The sequence below is a fragment of the Larus michahellis genome, chromosome 4, assembly GCF_964199755.1.
Source record: "Larus michahellis chromosome 4, bLarMic1.1, whole genome shotgun sequence".
In the NCBI taxonomy this organism is placed as follows: domain Eukaryota; kingdom Metazoa; phylum Chordata; class Aves; order Charadriiformes; family Laridae; genus Larus; species Larus michahellis.
Window position 1 is genome coordinate 93,042,234 of NC_133899.1, and position 20,847 is coordinate 93,063,080.

The 20,847-nt window shown below is 67.7% G+C and overlaps 4 protein-coding genes across 12 annotated transcripts; 2 read left to right on the top strand and 2 right to left on the bottom strand.

Annotated features, from left to right (window-relative positions):
* Positions 1-326: 326 nt before the first annotated feature.
* Positions 327-4,709, bottom strand: FNTB (farnesyltransferase, CAAX box, subunit beta). Its single transcript, XM_074586537.1, has 12 exons — positions 4,532-4,709; positions 3,758-3,822; positions 3,451-3,523; positions 3,128-3,219; positions 2,513-2,659; positions 2,321-2,404; positions 2,132-2,218; positions 1,909-2,038; positions 1,682-1,814; positions 1,316-1,427; positions 1,068-1,182; positions 327-926 (listed from the first exon to the last, which is right to left on the bottom strand). Exons 1-12 carry the CDS (start codon positions 4,619-4,621, stop codon positions 810-812), a joined length of 1,245 nt encoding a protein of 414 aa, XP_074442638.1. The 5' UTR covers positions 4,622-4,709; the 3' UTR covers positions 327-809.
* A 4,844-nt stretch (positions 4,710-9,553) lies between these two features.
* On the top strand, positions 9,554-13,663 carry RAB15 (RAB15, member RAS oncogene family). 8 transcript variants are annotated; one of them, XM_074586570.1, is made up of 8 exons: positions 9,871-9,992; positions 10,949-11,139; positions 11,493-11,553; positions 11,727-11,787; positions 11,908-11,985; positions 12,095-12,156; positions 12,990-13,055; positions 13,207-13,663. In XM_074586570.1, exons 3-8 carry the CDS (start codon positions 11,507-11,509, stop codon positions 13,655-13,657), a joined length of 765 nt encoding a protein of 254 aa, XP_074442671.1. In that variant the 5' UTR covers positions 9,871-9,992; positions 10,949-11,139; positions 11,493-11,506; the 3' UTR covers positions 13,658-13,663. The 8 variants fall into 8 exon arrangements, with proteins under 8 accessions (XP_074442668.1, XP_074442675.1, XP_074442676.1 ...); XM_074586567.1 differs by lacking the exons at positions 9,871-9,992; positions 10,949-11,139 and adding an exon at positions 9,554-9,811; XM_074586574.1 differs by lacking the exons at positions 9,871-9,992; positions 10,949-11,139 and adding an exon at positions 9,554-9,811 and having other exon boundaries at positions 12,095-12,184; positions 13,174-13,467.
* A 1,003-nt stretch (positions 13,664-14,666) lies between these two features.
* GPX2 (glutathione peroxidase 2) lies at positions 14,667-16,217 on the top strand. Its single transcript, XM_074586585.1, has 2 exons — positions 14,667-15,591; positions 15,693-16,217. Exons 1-2 carry the CDS (start codon positions 14,815-14,817, stop codon positions 16,041-16,043), a joined length of 1,128 nt encoding a protein of 375 aa, XP_074442686.1. The 5' UTR covers positions 14,667-14,814; the 3' UTR covers positions 16,044-16,217.
* A 584-nt stretch (positions 16,218-16,801) lies between these two features.
* Positions 16,802-20,480, bottom strand: CHURC1 (churchill domain containing 1). 2 transcript variants are annotated; one of them, XR_012586936.1, is made up of 5 exons: positions 19,940-20,480; positions 19,720-19,855; positions 17,815-17,885; positions 17,169-17,391; positions 16,802-17,058 (listed from the first exon to the last, which is right to left on the bottom strand). XR_012586936.1 is itself a non-coding variant. In XM_074586596.1 (5 exons), exons 1-4 carry the CDS (start codon positions 19,976-19,978, stop codon positions 17,174-17,176), a joined length of 339 nt encoding a protein of 112 aa, XP_074442697.1. In that variant the 5' UTR covers positions 19,979-20,424; the 3' UTR covers positions 16,802-17,058; positions 17,169-17,173. The 2 variants fall into 2 exon arrangements, 1 of the variants encoding a protein (XP_074442697.1); XM_074586596.1 differs by having other exon boundaries at positions 17,169-17,266; positions 19,940-20,424.
* Between the last annotated feature and the right edge of the window lie 367 nt (positions 20,481-20,847).

Genomic DNA, 20,847 nt, shown 5'->3' on the forward strand with positions numbered 1-20,847 from the left:
CACCCGCATCCCCTCCCTCCAGAGGGAGAGGGGCCGGGCTGGGTGTCCTGCCCCCCCCTCCTCCTCCTCCTCCATCCCTCGCCTCCCCCCCCCCCCCCGGCCCTTCCCCACCTCCGTGGCATTTTTCTGATCTCTAGTGGCCCGTCCCTGCCCCGTAGGTGACACCCCCCCCCCCCCCCGGCCCCCCCCTCTTTTGATGCCGTTCATTCCATGAATCTAAGGTATGTTGTACATACTTCCCAGAGTTGTCTTGCAAGTTAAGGCTTCCCTTTACTATAAGACTATAAATAATAAAAAAAAAAAAAAAACGGAAAAAAAAAACCAAAAAACACCAACTTATTTTATCCTTCCCCGTGGTGGCTGTGTCTTTTTGGCCCGGGGAGGGTGGCACGGGGGGGGGGGCAGGGACGGGTCTGGAAACTCATTGTCACCTCCTGCCCCGCGTCGTCCCCAGGGCCACCGGTGTTGGCGCGGCGGCAGCGCCGTGCACCTCCCCGCGCACAGCAGACGGCGGGTGTCTGTTCTGATTTATTGATGCCAAAAGCTCTGCCGTGTCCCGTGGCCCACCCCCCCCCCCCAACTCTGCCAGCACCGGTGGAGGCGGGAGGTGGGAAGGGGGGGGTTGACAACGGATCACCCGGCGGGAGCTGGTGGCCACGGGGCAGGCCGGTTTTTGGTATTGCTAGCACCCTGAGGACCTCGCTCTGCCCGGTTGTGCCGGGATACCGCGGTGGCTTCCCTGCCGGCGCCGGGAAGGGCTGCTCCGCACAGTCTTGGGGTGGAGTGTGGGGGGGGGGGGGGGACGACACCTAATTGGCAGCAGCAGCACCCCCCGGCTCCAGGCTGGGCACAGGCAGCTGCAGGAAATGCATCACCGCTCGCGTCACCTTCTCCGGGACGATGTTGTAGACGGGGTGCGTGGGGTGCTGCGAGACAGAGCGGGGGAAAAAAAAAAAAAAAAAAAAAAAAGAGGAGATTAACGCCTTTTTCTGGCATCGGGGCTGGGCAGCTCAGCCCAACTCGCCCCAGTAGCCCACGGCACTGCCCTGGTGGCCCACAGCACCTACCAGGCGGTTTTCGGGGACACCCAGGACAAATTCTTGGTGGAGGTCGCCGCTGCCGAAGTGCTGGGCAATGGCCAGCCCGCTCAGGCAGTAACACGTGTGGTAGAAATCCCGGGACCTTGGAGAGAAATTTGGGGAGGTGGGAGATATTGGGGTGCTGAGCCGGGGGGGAAGGAGGGGGGGGGGGGTTGGTCCAAAGCGCTGGGCGGCCCCCCCCCCCCCCACTTTGGCTACCAGGGGGTGGTACTCACTTGCCCGGCTTGTCGATCAGCCCCCCGCCCGGGCACTGGCAGCACAGGAGGATGTATTCCTGCAGCGCCAGCTGGTCGAACATCCAGCGTCTCATGCTGAGTGCCGTGTCACCTGGAGGAGGGGGGAAAGGTGGTGAAATGCCTGGGGGGGGTGTGGGGGGGTCGTCCCACAAGGTGGCAACCCCCCTCCCCGAGGCGTTAGCCCAGCGAACGGCGCCAAAAAGCCCGAATTCCCCCCAGGAGTCATCAGCCCCACACAAAGAGGACGCCCGAGTTACCCCCCCCGGCTTTGTTCCCTCCCGTTTTGGGGGGGAGGGGAGGGGGCAGGTGAAGCCGGGACCCCCCCACCCGCCGTGTGGGACTCACCCCTGGCGTGGAGGGCGCGATGGAGCAGGGGCAGGAGCCCGGCTTGCCAGAAGGAGTAACAACCGTCCACCAGCTTGTTGCAGCGACCCTGGAAGCCACCCTCGAAGTGCATCTGCCGGCTGGTCACCCAGCGCTGCAGGGACACGGGGGAGCGGGTGACAACGGGGACACTCCCCCGCTTCTTCCCCCGGAGGCCCCCCCCTGCTACTCCCAGGAGGGCCACTCACCAGCAAGCTCCGGAGGTTGAGCAGATGCTCCTTGCCGAGGATGACCAAGGCGGCCATGCCGCAGAAGGTGTATCCGCCGTGGGCTTCCATCCCCGGCACCCCGCCGATGCCGCCCTCCCAGTTCTGGCACCTGGTGGGGGTGGGGGGGGGGGGAGACACGGCAAATCGGGCTCAGGGTGGTGCCGTCCCCAACCTGTCCCCAGGGCGGGACGCCGGCTCTCACCTGGCGATCCACTCGGCCGTCCCGGCGAAGAGCTCGGGCGTGAGGAGGTTGGTCAGCGAGGCCACGGCGGCGGCGCAGTAGGCGCTCCTGGGGGAGATGGGTGCTCAGGGAGGTGGCACCGGGCACCCCGCCGTGGCACCGGGCACCCTGCCGTGGCACCGGGCTGGCAGAGGGACAGTGGGAACCCACCTGACGTCCACCTCACCGCCTTCATGCATGAGGAAGGAGCCGTCAGGCTGCTTCAGGGAGTGCAGGTACGCCAGCAGCTTCTTCCTGCGAGAGCCAGCGGGGCTGCTGGGGGGGGGGGACGACACGGGCATCCTGCCCCTCCCAGCCCCGTTCCACCTGGCTGGACCCCCCCCCAGTCCCCGCCGGCCGTACCTGTCGATGACGCCGAACGCCTCCTCGGTGCCGATGATGCAGAGCGTGTTGACGGCGGCGTAGGTGGGGGCGAGGTGGGGGTACTGCTGGGGACCCCCCCCAAAACCCCCCTTGGGGCTCTGGCAGAGGCTCAGGAACTGGCAGACACTGGTGGGAGGGGGGGGGCGCCACAGAGAGGAAGTGTGGGGGGACAGCGGTAGGGTGGAGAAGGGGCTCCCTGACACCTGGGGTGGGTGACATTTCCCACCCGGCCGAGGGAGACCCCTCCTTGACCCCCCATCCACAGCTCCACAGCGGAGTGGGGACCAGCCCAGCCCCGGTCTCGTGTGTGTGTCCCCCCCCCTGCCAAGGTCAAAGCCGGGGGTTTAATCTCTCCCCCCCATCTCCGTCTGTCACAAGAGCGAGGACCCAAGAATGGGCGGCATTGATGGCGGCGGGGCAGACAAAGTGCTCCTTTGGTGCCGCCAGCGCGCGGGGACGGCGGGAGGTGGCACCTCCGGCATCACGCGGGTGACCCACGGGGCCACAGCCGGGTCCGCGGCGGGGTGTCGTGTCCCCCCCACCAAGGTGCACGTTCCCCCCCCCTGCCTCCCCAGCTCTTGCCGCGCCGCTTACTCGGAGCCGACGGAGTCGGGAAGGGGCTCGTCCAGCAGCTCCAGGCTGTGCAGGATCCAGTAGCAGAGCCAGGGGCGGCTGGCATCCAGGCACTGCGGGGGACAGAGGGGACAGTCGGGGTGACACGGTGCGGGCAGAGCTCCCGCAGGAGGGGGGACCGGCAGGGGAACCCCCGTAACTGCCGCTGCGGAGCATCCCCGCGGGGGCGAGCGTCGCCCGAGGGGACTCTGGGAACCAGGGCACGGCAAACACCCGGTGGCAGCCCCGGGGCGGAGGGGTGTCCCCAGGCGGGGGTCAGGGAAGGGACGCGGTGGCAGCGGTACCTCGTAGGCGGAGGAGAGCTGCCGGAGGCCTTTCTTCAGGTACTGCGAGTGCTTCTCCCGCTGCAGCACGAACCTGGAAGGCAGGAGAGGGCTGAGCAGAGCCCGGCCCGGATGGGACGAAAGCCACCCTGTGGCCCGCAGGAGCCCCGCTGCGGGGCTCTGGTTTGGGGACAGGGTTGGGGGGCGGGGGGGGGGGGGGGGAGAGGGGGGACACGACACACTGGGAGAAGGGGGGGTTGGGTTGATTTATTTATTCTTTTGGAAAGTTTCTGGAGCCCTCGGGAAGCGGCTGCCCCCCGGCACGTACTGCGAGGCGGAATGCTTGCTCCTGTAGGCATCGAAGATCTCCTGCACGATGTCCTCCACCTTGCTCTGCCGGGGGCGGGGGGGGGGGACGGGGACGAGGAGGACGAGGCAGGGGGGGGGGACGACAAAGACCACCGTGAGCTCTGGGAAGCGGCTCGGCCCTTCCCAAACACACACTCCCCCCCACACACACACAAACCCCGACACCTTCCCTGCAGCCCCCGGTCCGTCCCAGGACCCCCATGGAAAACGCCGTGGCCTTTCCCCCACCCCCGCCACGGGTTGGGAAACGCCGGCGTCGCCTCTCACCCCGTCCCGGCGCCCAGGGGAGCGTCGGTAGCGCCGGGGCTGGATCGAGGGAGGGGGAAAGACGGGGGGCGGGGGGGGGGGGTTGCTGGCCCCCAGGACCCCCCCTCGCCCTGCCCCAGGAGGTCCCGGGTGTCCCCCTGGGAGCCACCGTGGTTGGTGGGGGGCAGCCCCCCGCCAAACCCCCGGTGCCAGGCGGGTGTGGGGCTGCGTGGGGAGGAACGGGGGCAGGGGGACCACCCAGCCCCGCGGCTGCCTGGCACTCTCAGAGCCACCCCCACGGCACCCCACAGCCCAGCCCCATGGTAGCCCGTAGCCCAGCCCCACAGGACCCCGGCGCCCTCAGAGCCGCCCCCACGGCACCCCATAGCCCAGCCCCACGGCAGCCTGGCGCCCTCAGAGCCGCCCCCACGGCACCCCATGGCCCAGCCCCACGGCGCCCCGCCACCCCAGCCCCCCCGGCCCGCACCTGCTCGGCGGAGGTGGCGGTCCGCGGCCCCTCGTCCCGCCGCCGCCGCCCGCCGGGGGAGGGTGGGGAGGGGGGGGAGGCTCCCGCCATGCTGCCAGCGGCTCGCGCCGGCGGGGGCACGGGGACGACGGCGGCCGGGCGGGGACACGCGGCACCGCCCCGCGCACCGCCCCCCGGCCCCGCCCCCCCCGCGGGGCCCCGCCCCCTCTCTCCGCCCCCGGCCCCGCCCCCCGCGCGCGGGCCCGGCCCCGCCCCTCCGCGCATGCGCCGAGCAGAGGGAGGGAGGGAGGGAGGGGAGGGCGCTGCGTCACCGCGCCGCCGCGTGGCGTCACCGCGCTGTGACGTCACGCGGCGCTTCGCCGGCGCGGGTCCGTCCGCCGCGGCGCTGCCGTGTTGCGTCATCACGCTACAGGGCGGCCGCGTGCTGGCAGCGCGTGGCGTCATCGCAGCGCGGCAGCGCGTCGCTGCGGCCCTGTGTTGCGTCATGGCACCGCGTCACCGCGGCCCTGTGTTGCGTCATCACACCGCGTCACCGCATCACCGCGGCCCTGTGTTGCGTCATCGCACGGCGGCACCGCGGCACGGCACTGGAGTGCTGCATCCCATCATCACAGTGCGGCCCCGCATCACTGCCATGATGCGTTGCGTCATCACGCCGCGGCACTGCCTCATCACGTCATCATCGCCTCATCACGCGACCGCCCCGCACCGCTGCAGCGCGCTACCGCGTCATCGCGCTGCAGGGCTGTGTCACGGCACTGGAGCACCGCATCGCGTCATGGCGTCACGTTGCGGCGTGGCGTCACTGCCGCGTGCTGTGTCGCGTCGTCGCACTGCGGCACCGCGGCACTGCGCTGGAGCACTGCATTGTGTGATGACGTCATCACACCATGACACTGCGTCGCTGCAACACTGTGTCGCATCATCACATCCGTGGCAGCGGAGCACTGCATCGCGTCGTGGCACTGCGGCACGGCATCGTGTCGCTGCTGTGCCCTGTGGCGTCACCACGCTACCGTGCTGCCTCATGGCACTGGAGCACCGCGTTGTGTCATCACGCTGTGGCACCGCGTCACAGCGCTGGGACGCTGCATTGCATCATCACATCACACTGTGGTGCTGGGTCGCATCATCACACTGCGGCACGGCATCATGGCACTGCCGCGCGGTGTTGCATCATCACACTACTGTGTTGCATCGTCACACTCGTGGCGCTGGGGCACTGCATCGCGTCGTCGCATCACACTGCGACGCTGTGACACCGTGTTGCATCATCGCATTGCGGGGCTGCATGGTGGCAGGGGAGCACTGCATCGCATCATCACACCGCGGCACTGCATCACAGCCACGCTGTGTTGCATCATCACACCGCGTCACCGCACTGGAACGCCGCATCTTGTCATCACATCACATTGCAGCATGACATCACAGCCACGCTGTGTTGCATCATCACACTGTGTCACTGCACTGGAGCACTGCATCATGGCACTGCCGCGCGGTGTCGCATCATCACACTACCGTGTTGCATCATCACACTCAGCACTGCATCACGGCGCTGGGGCACTGCATCACGTCATCACATCACACTGCGACGCTGTGACACCGTGTTGCATCATCGCACTGCATCACCGTGTGACTGCACTGGAGCACTGCATCGCGTCATCACACCGTGGCACTGCGTCTCTGCCATGCTGTGTCGCATCGTCACACCGCCGCACTGCATCATGGCAGTGGAGCACCGCATTGCACCATCACACCGCATCACTGCGTCGTGTCACTGCCGCACTGTGTTGCATCATCACACCGCATCACCGCACTGGAGCACTGCATCGCGCCATCACATCACGTTGCAGCATGACATCACAGCCACACTGTATTGCATCATCGCACTGCGGCACCGTGTCACCGCACTGCAGCACTGCATCGCGTCATCGCGCTGCCGCGCTGCATCATGGCACTGCCGCACGGTGTTGCATCATCGCACTACCGTGTTGCATCATCACGCTGCGGCACTGCGTCGTGGCAGTGGAGCACTGCATCGCATCATCACATCACACTGCGACACTGTGACACCGTGTTGCATCATCGCATCGCGTCACCGCACTGGAACGCTGCATCGCGTCATCGCATCTCGCTGTGACACTGTGTTACATCATCACACCGCATCACCGCACTGGAACGCTGCATCGCGTCATCACATCTCGCTGTGACACTGTGTTGCATCATCACACCGCGTCACCGCACTGGAACGCTGCATCGCGTCATCACATCTCGCTGTGACACTGTGTTGCATCATCACACCGCGTCACCGCACTGGAACGCTGCATCGCGTCATCGCATCTCGCTGTGACACCGTGTTACATCATCACACCGCGTCACCGCACTGGAACGCTGCATCGCGTCATCGCATCTCGCTGTGACACTGTGTTACATCATCACACCGCGTCACCGCACTGGAACGCTGCATCGCGTCATCGCATCTCGCTGTGACACCGTGTTACATCATCACACCGCGTCACCGCACTGGAACGCTGCATCGCGTCATCACATCTCGCTGTGACACTGTGTTACATCATCACACCGCGTCACCGCACTGGAACGCTGCATCGCGTCATCGCATCTCGCTGTGACACTGTGTTACATCATCACACCGCGTCACCGCACTGGAACGCTGCATCGCGTTATCACATCTCGCTGTGACACCGTGTTACATCATCACACCGCGTCACCGCACTGGAACGCTGCATCGCGTCATCGCATCTCGCTGTGACACTGTGTTACATCATCGCACCGCGTCACCGCACTGGAACGCTGCATCGCGTCATCACATCTCGCTGTGACACTGTGTTGCATCATCACACCGCATCACCGCACTGGAACGCTGCATCGCGTCATTACATCTCGCTGTGACACTGTGTTGCATCATCGCACCGCGTCACCGCACTGGAACGCTGCATCGCGTCATTACATCTCGCTGTGACACCGTGTTACATCATCACACCGCGTCACCGCACTGGAACGCTGCATCGCGTCATCGCATCTCGCTGTGACACCGTGTTACATCATCACACCGCGTCACCGCACTGGAACGCTGCATCGCGTCATCGCATCTCGCTGTGACACTGTGTTACATCATCACACCGCATCACCGCACTGGAACGCTGCATCGCGTCATCACATCTCGCTGTGACACCGTGTTACATCATCACACCGCGTCACCGCACTGGAACGCTGCATCGCGTCATCGCATCTCGCTGTGACACTGTGTTACATCATCACACCGCGTCACCGCACTGGAACGCTGCATCGCGTCATCGCATCTCGCTGTGACACTGTGTTACATCATCACACCGCATCACCGCACTGGAACGCTGCATCGCGTCATCACATCTCGCTGTGACACTGTGTTGCATCATCACACCGCATCACCGCACTGGAACGCTGCATCGCGTCATTACATCTCGCTGTGACACTGTGTTGCATCATCGCACCGCGTCACCGCACTGGAACGCTGCATCGCGTCATCACACCTCACTGTGACACTGTGTTACATCATCACACCGCGTCACCGCACTGGAACGCTGCATCGCGTCATCACATCTCGCTGTGACACCGTGTTACATCATCACACCGCGTCACCGCACTGGAACGCTGCATCGCGTCATCGCATCTCGCTGTGACACTGTGTTACATCATCACACCGCGTCACCGCACTGGAACGCTGCATCGCATCATCGCATCTCGCTGTGACACCGTGTTACATCATCACACTGCGTCACCGCACTGGAACGCTGCATCGCGTCATCACATCTTGCTGTGACACTGTGTTACATCATCGCACCGCGTCACCGCATCCCTGCACTGGAGCACTGCGTCGCGTCATCGCGCTGCGGCACCGCATCACTGTAGTTTGTGGCGTCATCGCCCCGCTCCGGGTCCCCCCGGCCCTGGGGACATCCCTCTGTCCCCTGGGTGCCCCCCCCCCGTCCCTCTGTGGGGTCCCCGGGTGCAGCTCCGTCTGTCACCCCACTGTCCCCTGCTGCGCCCTCCCGTCCCCCACTCTCTCGTCGGGGGGTTCCCTGGTGCATCCCCAGGTGTCCCCTCCCGGTGCTCCCCAGGGCGCGTGTCCCCCGCTGTGTCCCCTCCGTACCCCACAGCGCGTCTCCCGCTGTCCCCAGCGGTGTCCCCCGCTGCATCCGCCACGCGTGTCCCCCCTGGTGTCCCCCCCGTGCACCCCCAGTGTCCACACACACACCCACACCCCCCGCGTGCATCCCCCGTGTCCCCCTCCCGGTGTCCCCCCCTCCCCCCAGAGCATCCCCCGGCGCATCCCCGGTGTCGCCCTCCCCCGGAGCATCCCCGGGTTTATCCCCCGTACGCCCCCGGTGTGTCGCCCCCTCCCGTTCCCCCACAGCGTCCCCCGGTGCATCCCCCGCATCCCCCCCCCGCGGTGGTCCACACCACTTCACGGTGTCCCCCGCGGTGTATCCCCGGTGTCACCCCCTCACCGCTCCCACATCGCTCCCCGACGTATCCCCGGTGTCATCCCCCCGCCGTTCCCCACATCACCCGCCGGAGCATCCCCGGGTTTATCCCCGGTACGCCCCCGGTGTCACCCCCTCCCCACACCGCCCCCCGGTGCATCCCCCGTGTCCCCCTCCCGGTGCCCCTCCTGCACCATCCCCCGGCGCATCCCCGGTGGATCCCCGGTGTCGCCCCGCCCCGTTCCCACCTCACCCCCCGGTGCATCCCCCGTGTCCCCCTCCCGGTGCCCCAGACCACCTCCCGGTGCTCCCCCCCGGAGCATTCCCGGGTGTCCCCGCGGTGTATCCACGGTGTCGCCCCCTCGCCGTTCCCTACATCACCCCCGGAACATCCCCCGGTGCATCCTCCGGTGCATCCCCCGCATCCCCCTCCCGCTGCCCCCCCTGGAGCATCCCCCGGTGTATCCCCGGTGCATCCCCAGTGTCGCCCCCCTCCGTTCCCCACCTCACCCCTCGGTGCATCCCCCGCCTTCCCCCCACCCCAACCCCCCCCCCCCCTCGCCCCGGCCGCCCCCGCCCCGCGCCCGCCCCGCTGCCAGCCCGGCGCGGCGGCGGTGAGCGCTCCCGGCCGCCCCGGTAGCGGCGGCAGCGGCGGCGGCGGCCCGGCCCGCCATGGCCAAGCAGTACGACGTGCTGTTCCGGCTGCTGCTGCTGGGGGACTCGGGCGTGGGCAAGACCTGCCTGCTCTGCCGCTTCACCGACAACCAGTTCCACCCCGCCCACATCTCCACCATCGGTACCGGGGAGCGGGGGGGAAGGGGCGGGGGGGGGGGGGAAGCACCGGGGAGCGGGGGGGAACCGGGAACGGCAGGGAGGAGCGGCACCGGGGGAACCGGGGGCACCAGGGAACGGGGAGCACCGGCGAACCAGGGAGCTCTGGCACCGGGGAACCGGGAGCACCGGGAACCAGGAAAACCGTAGGCACGGGGAACCGGGAGCGCCGGGCAGCCACAGCACCGGAGAAGTGGGAGCAGCAGGGAACGGGAAAACCGTGGCACCGGGGAACAGGGAGCACCCGGGAACCAGGGAGCCATGGCACCGGGGAACAGGAGCACCGGGAAACGAGAAAACCGTAGGCACCGGGGAACCGGGAGCGCCGGGAAACGGGAAAACCGTAGGCACCGGGGAACTGGGAGCGCCGGGCAGCCGCGGCACCGGGAAACCGTGGGCACCGGGGAACTGGGAGCACCGAGCAGCCGGGGAACCGGGAGCACCAGGGAACGAGAAAACCGTGGGCACCGGGAGCACCAGGGAACCGGGAGCACTAGGGAACAAGGGAGCACCGGGAAACGGGAAAACCGTAGGCACCGGGGAACCGGGAGACTGCGCATCCACGGCACCGGGAAACCGTGGGTACCAGGGAACTGGGAGGACCGGAGAACTGGGGAGCTGGGGAACGGGAAAACGGCGGGCACTGGGGAACTGGGAGCACCAGGGAAAGGGAAAACCGTGGGCACCGGGGAACCGGGGGTACCGGGCATCCGCGGCACTGGGGAACCGGGAGAACCGGGGAATTGGGGAGCCATGGGCACTGGGAAAAGGGGAAAACCGTGGGAACTGGGGAACCGGGAGCATCGGGCAGCCGCAGCACCGGGAAACTGTGGGCACCGGGGAACCGAGAAACCCTGGCACCGGGGAACCGGGCAGCCGTGGCATCGGGGAACCGGGAGCACTGGGCAACAGCAGCACCGGGAAACCGGGGGAACAGAGGAGCCGGGAGCACCGGACAGCCGCAGCACGGGGGAATCGGGAAACCGGGAGCACCGGGGAGCCCCAGCACTGGGCAGCCTCGGCAGCGGGAAACTGGGAGCACTGGGGAAAGGGGAAACTCTGGGCACCGGAGAGATGCGGCACCGGGAAACCAGGAAATTAGGGCCACCGGGAAGCTGTGGCACCGGGGAACCGGCAGCACCGGGAGCACTGGGGAGCTGCGGCACCGGGGCACCGGGAAACTGGGGGCAGTGAGGAACCGGGGCAGTGGGCAGCCACAGCACCGGGGAACTGGGAAACTGGGAACACCGGGCAGCCGCAGCACCGGGAAACCACGAGCACCGGGGAGCCACGGTACCGGGAAACCGGGGGGACCAGGAGCTGCGGCACTGGGGAACTGGGGGGGCACTGGGGAACTGGGGGGGCACTGGGGAACCGCATCACGGTGAAACTGGGGGCACCGGGAGCACCCACCCGGCAGCGGGGCTGGGGCCAGCACCCGGCCGGTGACCCAGCACCGGGGCCTGGCACCGGGCTGCTACCAGGGCGCTGGGTGGGCACGGGGGAGCCCCGGCACCCGGTTTGGCAGCACGGCGCGGGGTGGGGTGTGCCAGGAGAGGGGGAGGGGACCGGGGAGGGGAACCCCGGTGACGGCAGCACCCGTGACACCCCCTAACCACCCCCCCACCCCCCCTTCCCCATCCCAGGCGTCGACTTCAAGATGAAGACCATCGAAGTGGACGGCATTAAGGTGCGGATACAGATCTGGTGAGTGCCGGGAGGCGGGGGGCGGATTTTGGGGGGGGGGGGGGTTGAACCCCGCTTTCCACCCCCCTCCACACGCCCCCGGGGTTGGGGGCGGGGGGGGGGCGGGGGGGGCGCCTGAGGCCTGACCAACTCGTGCCACTGATGGCGGCGTGACCTGCTGTCCCCGGCTGCAGGGACACGGCGGGCCAGGAGCGGTACCAGACCATCACCAAGCAGTATTACCGGCGGGCACAGGTACGGCGGGGGGCGGGGGGGGCATCCCGGTGCGCAGCAGAGGGGGAAACTGAGGCACGGGAGGGGGGGGGGGGGGGGGGGGGCAGGGTAAACGGCTGCCCCCCGACATCGCTCCCACAGGGCATCTTCCTGGTGTACGACATCGGCAGCGAGCGCTCCTACCAGCACATCGTGAAGTGGGCCAGCGACGTGGACGAGGTGGGGGTCCAAGGCAGGGTTTGGGGCGGGAGGGGGGGGGGGTCCTCCCCCTGTTTTGGAGGGGGGGGGGGGTGCGTCTTCACGCCCCCCCCCACCCCGTCCTTCCCAGTACGCGCCTGACGGCGTCCAGAAGATCCTCATCGGGAACAAGGCGGACGAGGAGCACAAGAGGCAAGTGGCCAAAGAGCAAGGGCTGCAGGTGAGCGGGGGCTGGCGTGTGCCCCCCCAACCCCGGGGGGGCCAGGGCCCCCCCCTGCACCCCCAGCATGGCCAGGGACCCCCCGAGCCCCCCACCCCCACCCCGCACTTCCCAGGGACCCCAACAACCCTCCTGCAGTCTCTGTAACCACGGACCCCTAACCCCCCCCCCAACCCACAGTGAGTCCAGGAACGCCCCCCCCAGGTTCCTTCACGCCCCCCCGTGAGTCCAGGAACAGCCCCCCCCGGTATCCTGCAACCCCCGGGGGTCCAGGGAACCCCCTCCCCAATCTCCCACACCCCCCAGTGAGTCCAGAGATTTTCCCCCCCCCACGAGTCTCCCCCACCCCCCAGTGAGTCCAGAGACACCCCCCACTGGGCTCCTGCACCCCCCATTGTGTCCAGGTACGCCCCCCCCCAAGTCTCCCACACCCCCCAGGGAGTCCAGGGGACCCTCCCCCCCCCCAAGTCAGTCCAGGGAACGCCCCCCCCGGGCTCCCACCCCCCGCATTGAGTCCAGGGACCCCCCCAGTTGTGCCTGTGCACCCCAAGAGCTGCTCTTAAACCTCTCTGTTCCCCCCCTGGGGACCCCCAGGGCCCCCCACTGTACCCCTAAAAGCCCCCAGTGCCCCCCCCAGGGACCCCTGCATAGGGATGTCCCTACGCCAGCCCCCCCCCCCCCGGGTTTCACAGCTCGTCTGTCTGTCCATGCCTGCCTGTGCCCGTGCCGGTGTTGGGGGGGGCCGGTGGTGGTGCCCCCCCCCCCCAAAAAAAAATCACGGTGTCACCGCCGTACCCCCCCACAGCTGGCCAGGGAGTACGGGATGGACTTCTACGAGACCAGCGCCTGCAGCAACCTCAACATCAAGGAGGTGAGGGGGGGGGAGGGCTGGGGGGGGGGGGGGTCAGGGGGGGCAAAAAAGGGGGGGTTCCCCAGCTCACACCACCCCCCCACCCCCCCCCCCCCCCCGCCACCTCCCTCTCCCGCAGTCCTTCACGCGGCTGACGGAGCTGGTGCTGCAGGCGCACCGCAAGGAGCTGGAGGGGCTGCGGGGCCCCCCCCGCGCCCCCACCTTGGCCCGCCTGGAGGAAGAGGAGCAGCAGCCCCCCGGCAGCGAGGACAGCCCCAGAGCCTGCTGGTGTTGAAGCACGGGCCCTCCCGCTCCCCGACCCCCCCACCCCACAACCTGGGTTTTGGCGGGGGGGGGGGGGGGCACGATGGGTGCAGCCCCGAGGGAGGGAGGGGACGGCGGTGGGGTCACTCGGGACCCCCCCACGGGGATGGGGCGGGGGGGGGGGGGCGGGCAGGCGTTGTGGGGGGTGCCCCCCACCCTGGCACCCGTGCGGGGGGTGTGTGTGTGTGTGGGGGGGGTGTTGCGGGTGCTCTGTGCCCACCCTGTGCCCACGGGACATTCACACACCCCCCTGCCCCCCCCCCCGCCCCAGTTTTACACACACACGGTTTGCAGAATAAAGGTGATGCTGGAGGTGGCCGGTGGCTCGTGCGCTGCCATGGGGCGGGGGGGGGGGGGGGGGGGGGGGGCACACGACTGCGGGCATGGTGGCACAGTGCCACCATGGCCGTGTCCCAGCAGAGTCCCCCCCGGCACCGCGGGGCGGCCACCGCGGCGGCGCCCGGCCCCCGCAACCTGAGCGGGTATCAATAATTGAGGGTGCTCCGGGGCCGCGGGGACGGTGTCCCCTTTCCAGGGTGGGGGACGGGGCCCATGGGGCAGCGTGCCCACCACCCCGGGAGCTGGCCCCGGCAGGGACAGGGCCACCGCGGTCACACACATTGGTGGTGGGCACTGGGACGGGTGGGCATCAGGATGGGTGGGCACTGGGATGAAGGTGGTGGAGGGCATTGGGACGGTGGAGAGCACTGGGACGGTGGAGAGCACTGGGATGGTGGAGGGCACTGGGATGGTGGAGAACACTGGGATGGTGGAGGGCACTGGGATGGTGGAGGGCACTGGGACGAAGGTGGTAGTGGGCACTGGAGTGGTGGTGGGCACTGGGGTGGTGGAGAGCACTGGGATGGTGGTGATAGTGGGCACTGGGGTGGTGGCAGGCACTGGGATGGTGGAGGGCAAGGGGATGGTGGTGATAGTGGGCACTGGAGTGGTGGTGGGCACTGGGATGAAGGTGGTGGAGGGCACCGGGGTGGTGGCAAGCACTGGGATGAAGGTGGTGGTGGGCACTGGGATGATGGCAAACACCTGGATGGTGGTGGACACTGGGATGAAGGTGGTGATGGGCACTGGGGTGGTGGAGAGCACTGGGATGGTGGTGATAGTGGGCACTGGGGTGGTAGCGGGCACTGGGATGGTGGAGGGCAGGGGGATGGTGGTGATAGTGGGCACTGGGGTGGTGGTGGGCACTGGGATGAAGGTGGTGGCTGGGCACTGGGATGGTGGCAAACACCTGGATGGTGGTGGACACTGGGATGAAGGTGGTGGTGGGCACTGGGATGGTGGTGGGCACTAGGATGAAGGGGGTGGTGGGCACTGGGATGGTGGTGGACACTGGGACGAAGGTGGTGGCTGGGCACTGGGATGGTGGCAAACACCTGGATGGTGGTGGGCACTGGCATGATGGTGGTGGCAGGTACTGCAATGGGTGTGCACCAGGATGGTGGCGGGCACCAGGATGGTGCCGGGTACTGGGATTTTGCCAGGCACCGGTATGGGTGGGCACCAGGACGATGGTGGGCACCACAGCAGATGGGTCCCAGGCTGGATGCTGGCACCGGCACCAGTGGGGCCACCAGTACTGGTGGGCACTGGGATGGCGAGCACAGGAGGCTGTGGGGAACCCCAGGGAAGGAGATGCGCAGGAGCACCCCTTCGGCTCCACCTCACCCCGGCTCCCGGTATCCCGTTATTCCCCCGACTCCCCCGGCTGCTCCCAGCCCTGGGGGACAGCACGGAGCCCCACACCTCGCGGGGCAGAGCCATCGCGCCGCGCCATGAATTATTGAGGCAGGTAGGAGCGTCGCCTTGGCCCCGCGCCACCCGCGCCCTCCCCGGGGTGCCGAGGGGTGGGATGGGTGGGACGGCTCCGGTTTCTGCCAAGTCACGGCGATGCCAGGAGACCTTTGGAGCCGGCCCGTCACGTGGGCGCCGGGCAGCCCTTAAGGTGCGCCGACGGGCGGGCAGGAGAAGCAGACGAGCGCCCGCAGCCATGACCGTCCCCATCGCCAAGTCCTTCTACGACCTGAGCGCCACCTCCTTGCAGGGGGAGAAGGTGGACTTCAACGTCTTCCGGGGCCGCGTGGTCCTCATCGAGAACGTGGCGTCCCTCTGAGGCACCACCCTGCGGGATTACACCCAGCTCAACATGCTGCAAGGCCGCTACCCCCGGCGCCTGGTGGTGCTGGGCTTCCCCTGCAACCAATTTGGCTACCAGGTAAGTCTCCCGCGGTGCCAGCGAGAAGGAAAAGGGGGGTGGCGGGGGGGGGGGGGTAAAAAACGCAGCGCGGCCCCATTTTTTTTCCTTCCCCGCCACAGGAGAACGGCACCAACGAGGAGATTCTCAGCAGCCTGAAGCACGTCCGCCCGGGGGGCGGCTTCGAGCCCAACTTCACCCTCTTCCAGAAGTGCCAGGTGAACGGGCAGGACACCCACCCCGTTTTCGCCTACCTGAAGGCTCACTTGCCGGCGCCGGCCGACGAGGCGGAACACCTGATGACCGAGCCCCGTTTCATCACCTGGAGCCCCGTCCGGCGTTCCGACATCTCCTGGAACTTCGAAAAGTTCCTGGTGGGTCCCGAAGGGGAACCTTTCCGGCGTTACAGCGCCCGAATGCCCACCGCCCAGCTGGAGCCCGACATCCAGCGGCTCCTCAAGCTGGCCAAGTAGGGCCGGCTCCAGTGTGTCCCCCCAACACCGGCCGCAGCCCCCCCAGGATGGCTCCACCTCTCTGCCAGGTGACAGCCCCCTCCGAAACCGCCACGGGGAGGGGGCTCGATGGGGGCAGAGGGATGGAGCCACGGGGGCGGCGCGGGCTGGTGGCAATAAACGAGCCGGAGGGAGCGTGCCCGCGTCCGCGTGGTTTGTGGCGGGGAGGCGGGGGCAGAGTTTTGTGCCGGGGACGAGCCGTGGGGCGCTGGATCCAGGAAAACGGTGGCGCAGGGATGGAGCGGTGCCAGGCCGGCGGCATCCAGCTCCCCGCAGGTGTCGCTGGGGCTGGGTGCCAACAGCAGCACCCCACCCCAAGGGAGGGATTTTTTTGGCACCCGGCTCCTTCCCGTCCGAGAAAACACGTGTCCCCTGGCGGGGCAGGGCTGGGTTACACACCCCAGGGAAACAGGGCCCCGGGGGGGTGGGGGGGGGAAGGCAGTGACCCCCCGACACGAGTTTCACGCAGCCCCTGGGGGAGCGAAAATAATTAAGTCACTTCTCAGCAGGGTTTGGGAGAGCGCCAGGGAGCGGGATGAGCGCCGGGGTGCTGGGAAGGGCCAGATCCACTATGGGGGGAGAGGGAAATCCCACAGGCTCCCAGGAAGGGAAAAAGCCCCCCCCGATCCCCGTGTTGGGCCCCAACACCCTTCAATAGCTATGGGGGGCCCAGGGAGGGTGAAACCCACCCCAAAGTGCTCCTGCCCGCACCACCGAGCTGTGACACATCACATTTATTGCCCCACACACACGGGCTCCTGAGGCAGGACGGGGCCGGCATCCTTTCGGACCCGTTTTGGGGGTGACGATGTGCTGGGCCCCCCTCCCCTTCATGTCTTCAGCACAAGGGGGGGGTCGGGCCGCCATGCTCCAACCCGTCCCTGCAGCCGGGATGGGAGCCACAGGGCAGCGGGCACGGCTGAGCCACCCCCGGGCACATGGGAGCATCCGGCGTCGGGCGTCCGCCACGTCCAGGCTGGAGGTTTGGAGAAGAGAAGGGTGTAAGGGACAGCATTGTCCGCCCCCCCCGGCGCCAGGGGGAGGGAGGTCCTGGGGCACCCAGGGCTTGGTGCCGGGGATACGAACCGGTTTCAGAAGAGCGGGGTCATCTGGCGCGGGTCGTCGGGGAGGATGCTGACGGAGTCCTCGGCGCGGCCGCAGAGCAGGCACAGCATGGTGTACTCCTGCGGCGGGACAGGAGACGAGGAGGGGGGGGCTGCCATAACCGCGCTCTGCCACAGCCCCACTCCGGGTACAGGCAGGGAAACTGGAGCCGGAGTCGGCACCTGATCCTCAATTGCAATCAGACCTGGGGGGGTCGGATCTCGTTTCCACCCCCACCGGCTCCCCCCGAGGCCATTTTCCGGCCTTTAGCTGCTGCATAGGAAATGTGCCAGGGAGGAGGGCTGGGAGGGCCGTGCCCCCACACACACACCACGCAGCCACGTTTCCCTGCTCTGGGCCACGAGAGGTGAGCTGGGCTACCCCCCACCAAGCAGGGGCTAGTGCCAGGGGGCTCCAGGTAGCCCCGAACGCAGGGATGTGGCTCTGAAATCTTGGAGGACGGCGCCACGGCTCAGCTCTGAGCAAGGGCAGACGAAAGTCAGCTCGGCTGCCCATGGCAGGGAACCCGCTGGCAAAAGGACATCCCAGGGCTCGGTTTAGGATGTCCCCGGAGCCGCAGAGGGGCTGGGGAGGGGGGGGGTGGGACAAGCCCCTGCCCTGGGCGTACCTGGTAGTCGTCCACCACGCTGAAGGTGTACTCATGGCGCGCAATCAAGTGGTGGCAGTTCTTGCACAGGTCTGCGGAGGAGAGAGGAGAGCGGGTGAAGGGGCTGAGGGGACACAGGGGACAGCAGGTAAAGGGGCTGAGGGGACATAGATGATGCCTGAGGGGACACAGAGGAGAGCGAGGGCTGAGGGGACACAGGCGACAGCTGGTGAAGGGGCTGAGGGGACACAGACGATGGCTGAGGGGACAGAGAGGACAGCAGGGACTGAGGGGACACAGACAACAGCGGGTGAAGAGGCTGAGGGGACACAGGGGACAGCAGGTGAAGGGGCTGAGGGGACACAAACGATGGCTGAGGGGACACAGATGATGGCTGAGGGGACCAGGGGACAGCAGGGGCTGAGAGGACACAGAGGAGAGCGGGTGAAGGGGCTGAGGGGACACAGACAAGGGCTGAGGGGACACAGAGGAGAGCGGGTGAAGGGGCTGAGGGGACACAGACAAGGGCTGAGGGAACACAGGGGACAGCGGGTGAAGGGGCTGAGGGGACACAGACAAGGGCTGAGGGGACAGAGAGGAGAGCGGGGGCTGAGGGGACACAGGCGACAGCTGGTGAAGGGGCTGAGGGGACACAGACGATGGCTGAGGGGACAGAGAGGACAGCAGGGACTGAGGGGACACAGACAACAGCGGGTGAAGAGGCTGAGGGGACACAGGGGACAGCAGGTGAAGGGGCTGAGGGGACACAAACGATGGCTGAGGGGACACAGATGATGGCTGAGGGGACCAGGGGACAGCAGGGGCTGAGAGGACACAGAGGAGAGCGGGTGAAGGGGCTGAGGGGACACAGACAAGGGCTGAGGGGACACAGAGGAGAGCGGGTGAAGGGGCTGAGGGGACACAGACAAGGGCTGAGGGGACACAGAGGAGAGCGGGTGAAGGGGCTGAGGGGACACAGACAAGGGCTGAGGGGACACAGGGGACAGCGGGTGAAGGGGCTGAGGGGACACAGACAAGGGCTGAGGGGACACAGGGGACAGCGGGTGAAGGGGCTGAGGGGACACAGACGATGCCTGAGGGGACAGAGAGGAGAGCGGGGGCTGAGGGGACACAGGCGACAGCTGGTGAAGGGGCTGAGGGGACACAGACGATGGCTGAGGGGACAGAGAGGACAGCAGGGACTGAGGGGACACAGACAACAGTGGGTGAAGGGGCTGAGGGGACACAGGGGACAGCAGGTGAAGGGGCTGAAGGGACACAAACGATGGCTGAGGGGACAGAGATGATGGCTGAGGGGACCAGGGGACAGCAGGGGCTGAGGGGACACAGAGGAGAGCGGGTGAAGGGGCTGAGGGGACACAGACAAGGGCTGAGGGGACACAGGGGACAGCGGGTGACGGGGCTGAGGGGACACAGACGATGCCTGAAGGGACACCCCCCAGCCACCCCCAGTACCAGGCCCCCAAATCTCCCCCCCCCCCGGGGCATCAACTCCCCAGCCCCTGCCCCCGCAAGAGCATCAATCACCCCCCCAGCCCCCCCAGTACCAGACTCCCAAATCTTCCCCTCGCCTGGGCATCAACTCCCCAGCCCATGCCCCCCCAAAAGTATCAATTACACACACACCACCCCCCAGTACTGGACCCCCAAATCTACCCCCCCTACAGCATCAACTCCCCAGCCGCTGCCCCCCCAAGAAAATCAATCACCCCCCCAGTCCCCCCCCCAGTACCAGGCCCCCAAATCTCCCCCCCCAATTAACCCTCCCTGAAGCTTCCCCCACCAAGCCCCAGCCTCCCCCCCCCCCCCCCCGACCCCTCCAGCACCCGCAGACCCCAAAGATTCCCCCCCCGCCAAGCCCTCAGGGCCCCCCCCGCCGTGTGCGTCCCCCCTTCCCCGTCGCACGGTCGTAGGTGACGATCTCGTCCCCGCCGTGCAGGCCGGCGGCGCGGTTGCTGAGCAGCACGAAGTCCCGGCGGCCGCACTGCGCGCATCCCACGAAATTGAGGAGGAAGGAGCCGCCTTCCAGGCAGGTGGTGCCCTAGAGACGGCAGCATGGAGCTGGCACCGGGGCCGGTACCGGGCCCCTCCCGGCCCGGGTCCCCCCCGACTCGGCGCGGCCTACCCGCTCCGGGTACTCAGTGCCCACGCAGCCCCCGCACATCCCGACGCCGCCGCCACGCAGATCTCGCGAGACTTCCGCCGCGGGGCGGGGCTTAGCGCATGTGGGCGTGGTTTGGGGTGATTGACGCGTATTCGTGGGCGGGGCTTTGTGAGTTGATTGGGTGGCTATGGGCGGGGCGGGGATTTTGGGGGGCGTGGAGTTTGGTGATGGACACGCCTTTGTGGGCGGGGATTTGAGAGTTGATTGGGTGTCTATGGGCGGGGCGGGGCAGAGGGAGGCGGGTTTATGTGGGGAGGGCGGGGCTAACGGCTAGGGGGCTGGGCTATTGGCTGGGGGCGGAGCTAACTGCGAGGGGCGTGGCTATCGATGAGTGGGCGTGGCTATCGCTGAGGGGGCGTGGCTAACGGCAGCCCCCGGCCCCGGGCTCCCCGGCGGGGGCCGAGATAAGGCGAGGCGGGCCCGGGCCGGGCTGTGCTCGCCCGGTTCTTCCCCCCGAGCCCTCACTGGAGCCCCCCGGGGTGGGGTGGGGGGGGCAAGCAGGGCTAGTGGAGGGGGGGGGCTGGGATAGCTGGGGGCATTCAGGGCTAGCCAAGGGTACTTAGGGCAAGCTGGGGGACACCTGAGCTAGTGGGGGATGCCTGGCGGTATCTGTGGAGTGCCTGGGGCTAGCTGGGGGACACCCAGGGCTAGCTGGGGGATGACTGGGGCTAGCTGGAGGACACCCAGGACTAGTGGGGGATACCCAGGGCTAGCTAGGAGGTGCCTGGGACTAGCTGGAGGACACCCAGGGCTAGCGAGGGATACCCAGGGCTAGCTGGGGATACCCAGGGCTAGCTGGGAGGTGCCTGGGACTAGCTGGAGGACACCCAGGACTACTGGGGGATACCCAGGGCTAGCTGGGAGGTGCC

Coding starts and splice junctions, on each gene's coding strand:
- FNTB (XM_074586537.1), bottom strand. CDS start 4,621: ATGGCGGGAGCCTCCCCCCCCTCCCCACCCTCCCCCGGCGGGCGGCGG. Junction 2,660..3,127: donor CCCGACTCCGTCGGCTCCGA/GTAAGCGGCGCG, acceptor CCCTCCCACCAG/TGTCTGCCAGTTCCTGAGCC. Junction 2,405..2,512: donor GCGTTCGGCGTCATCGACAG/GTACGGCCGGCG, acceptor TGGCTCTCGCAG/GAAGAAGCTGCTGGCGTACC.
- RAB15 (XM_074586567.1), top strand. CDS start 9,688: ATGGCCAAGCAGTACGACGTGCTGTTCCGGCTGCTGCTGCTGGGGGAC. Junction 11,554..11,726: donor AAGGTGCGGATACAGATCTG/GTGAGTGCCGGG, acceptor CCCCGGCTGCAG/GGACACGGCGGGCCAGGAGC. Junction 11,986..12,094: donor GGGCCAGCGACGTGGACGAG/GTGGGGGTCCAA, acceptor CGTCCTTCCCAG/TACGCGCCTGACGGCGTCCA.
- CHURC1 (XM_074586596.1), bottom strand. CDS start 19,978: ATGTGCGGGGGCTGCGTGGGCACTGAGTACCCGGAGCGG. Junction 19,856..19,939: donor GCACTGAGTACCCGGAGCGG/GTAGGCCGCGCC, acceptor TGCCGTCTCTAG/GGCACCACCTGCCTGGAAGG. Junction 17,267..17,814: donor GCGTGGTGGACGACTACCAG/GTACGCCCAGGG, acceptor GTCCCGCCGCAG/GAGTACACCATGCTGTGCCT.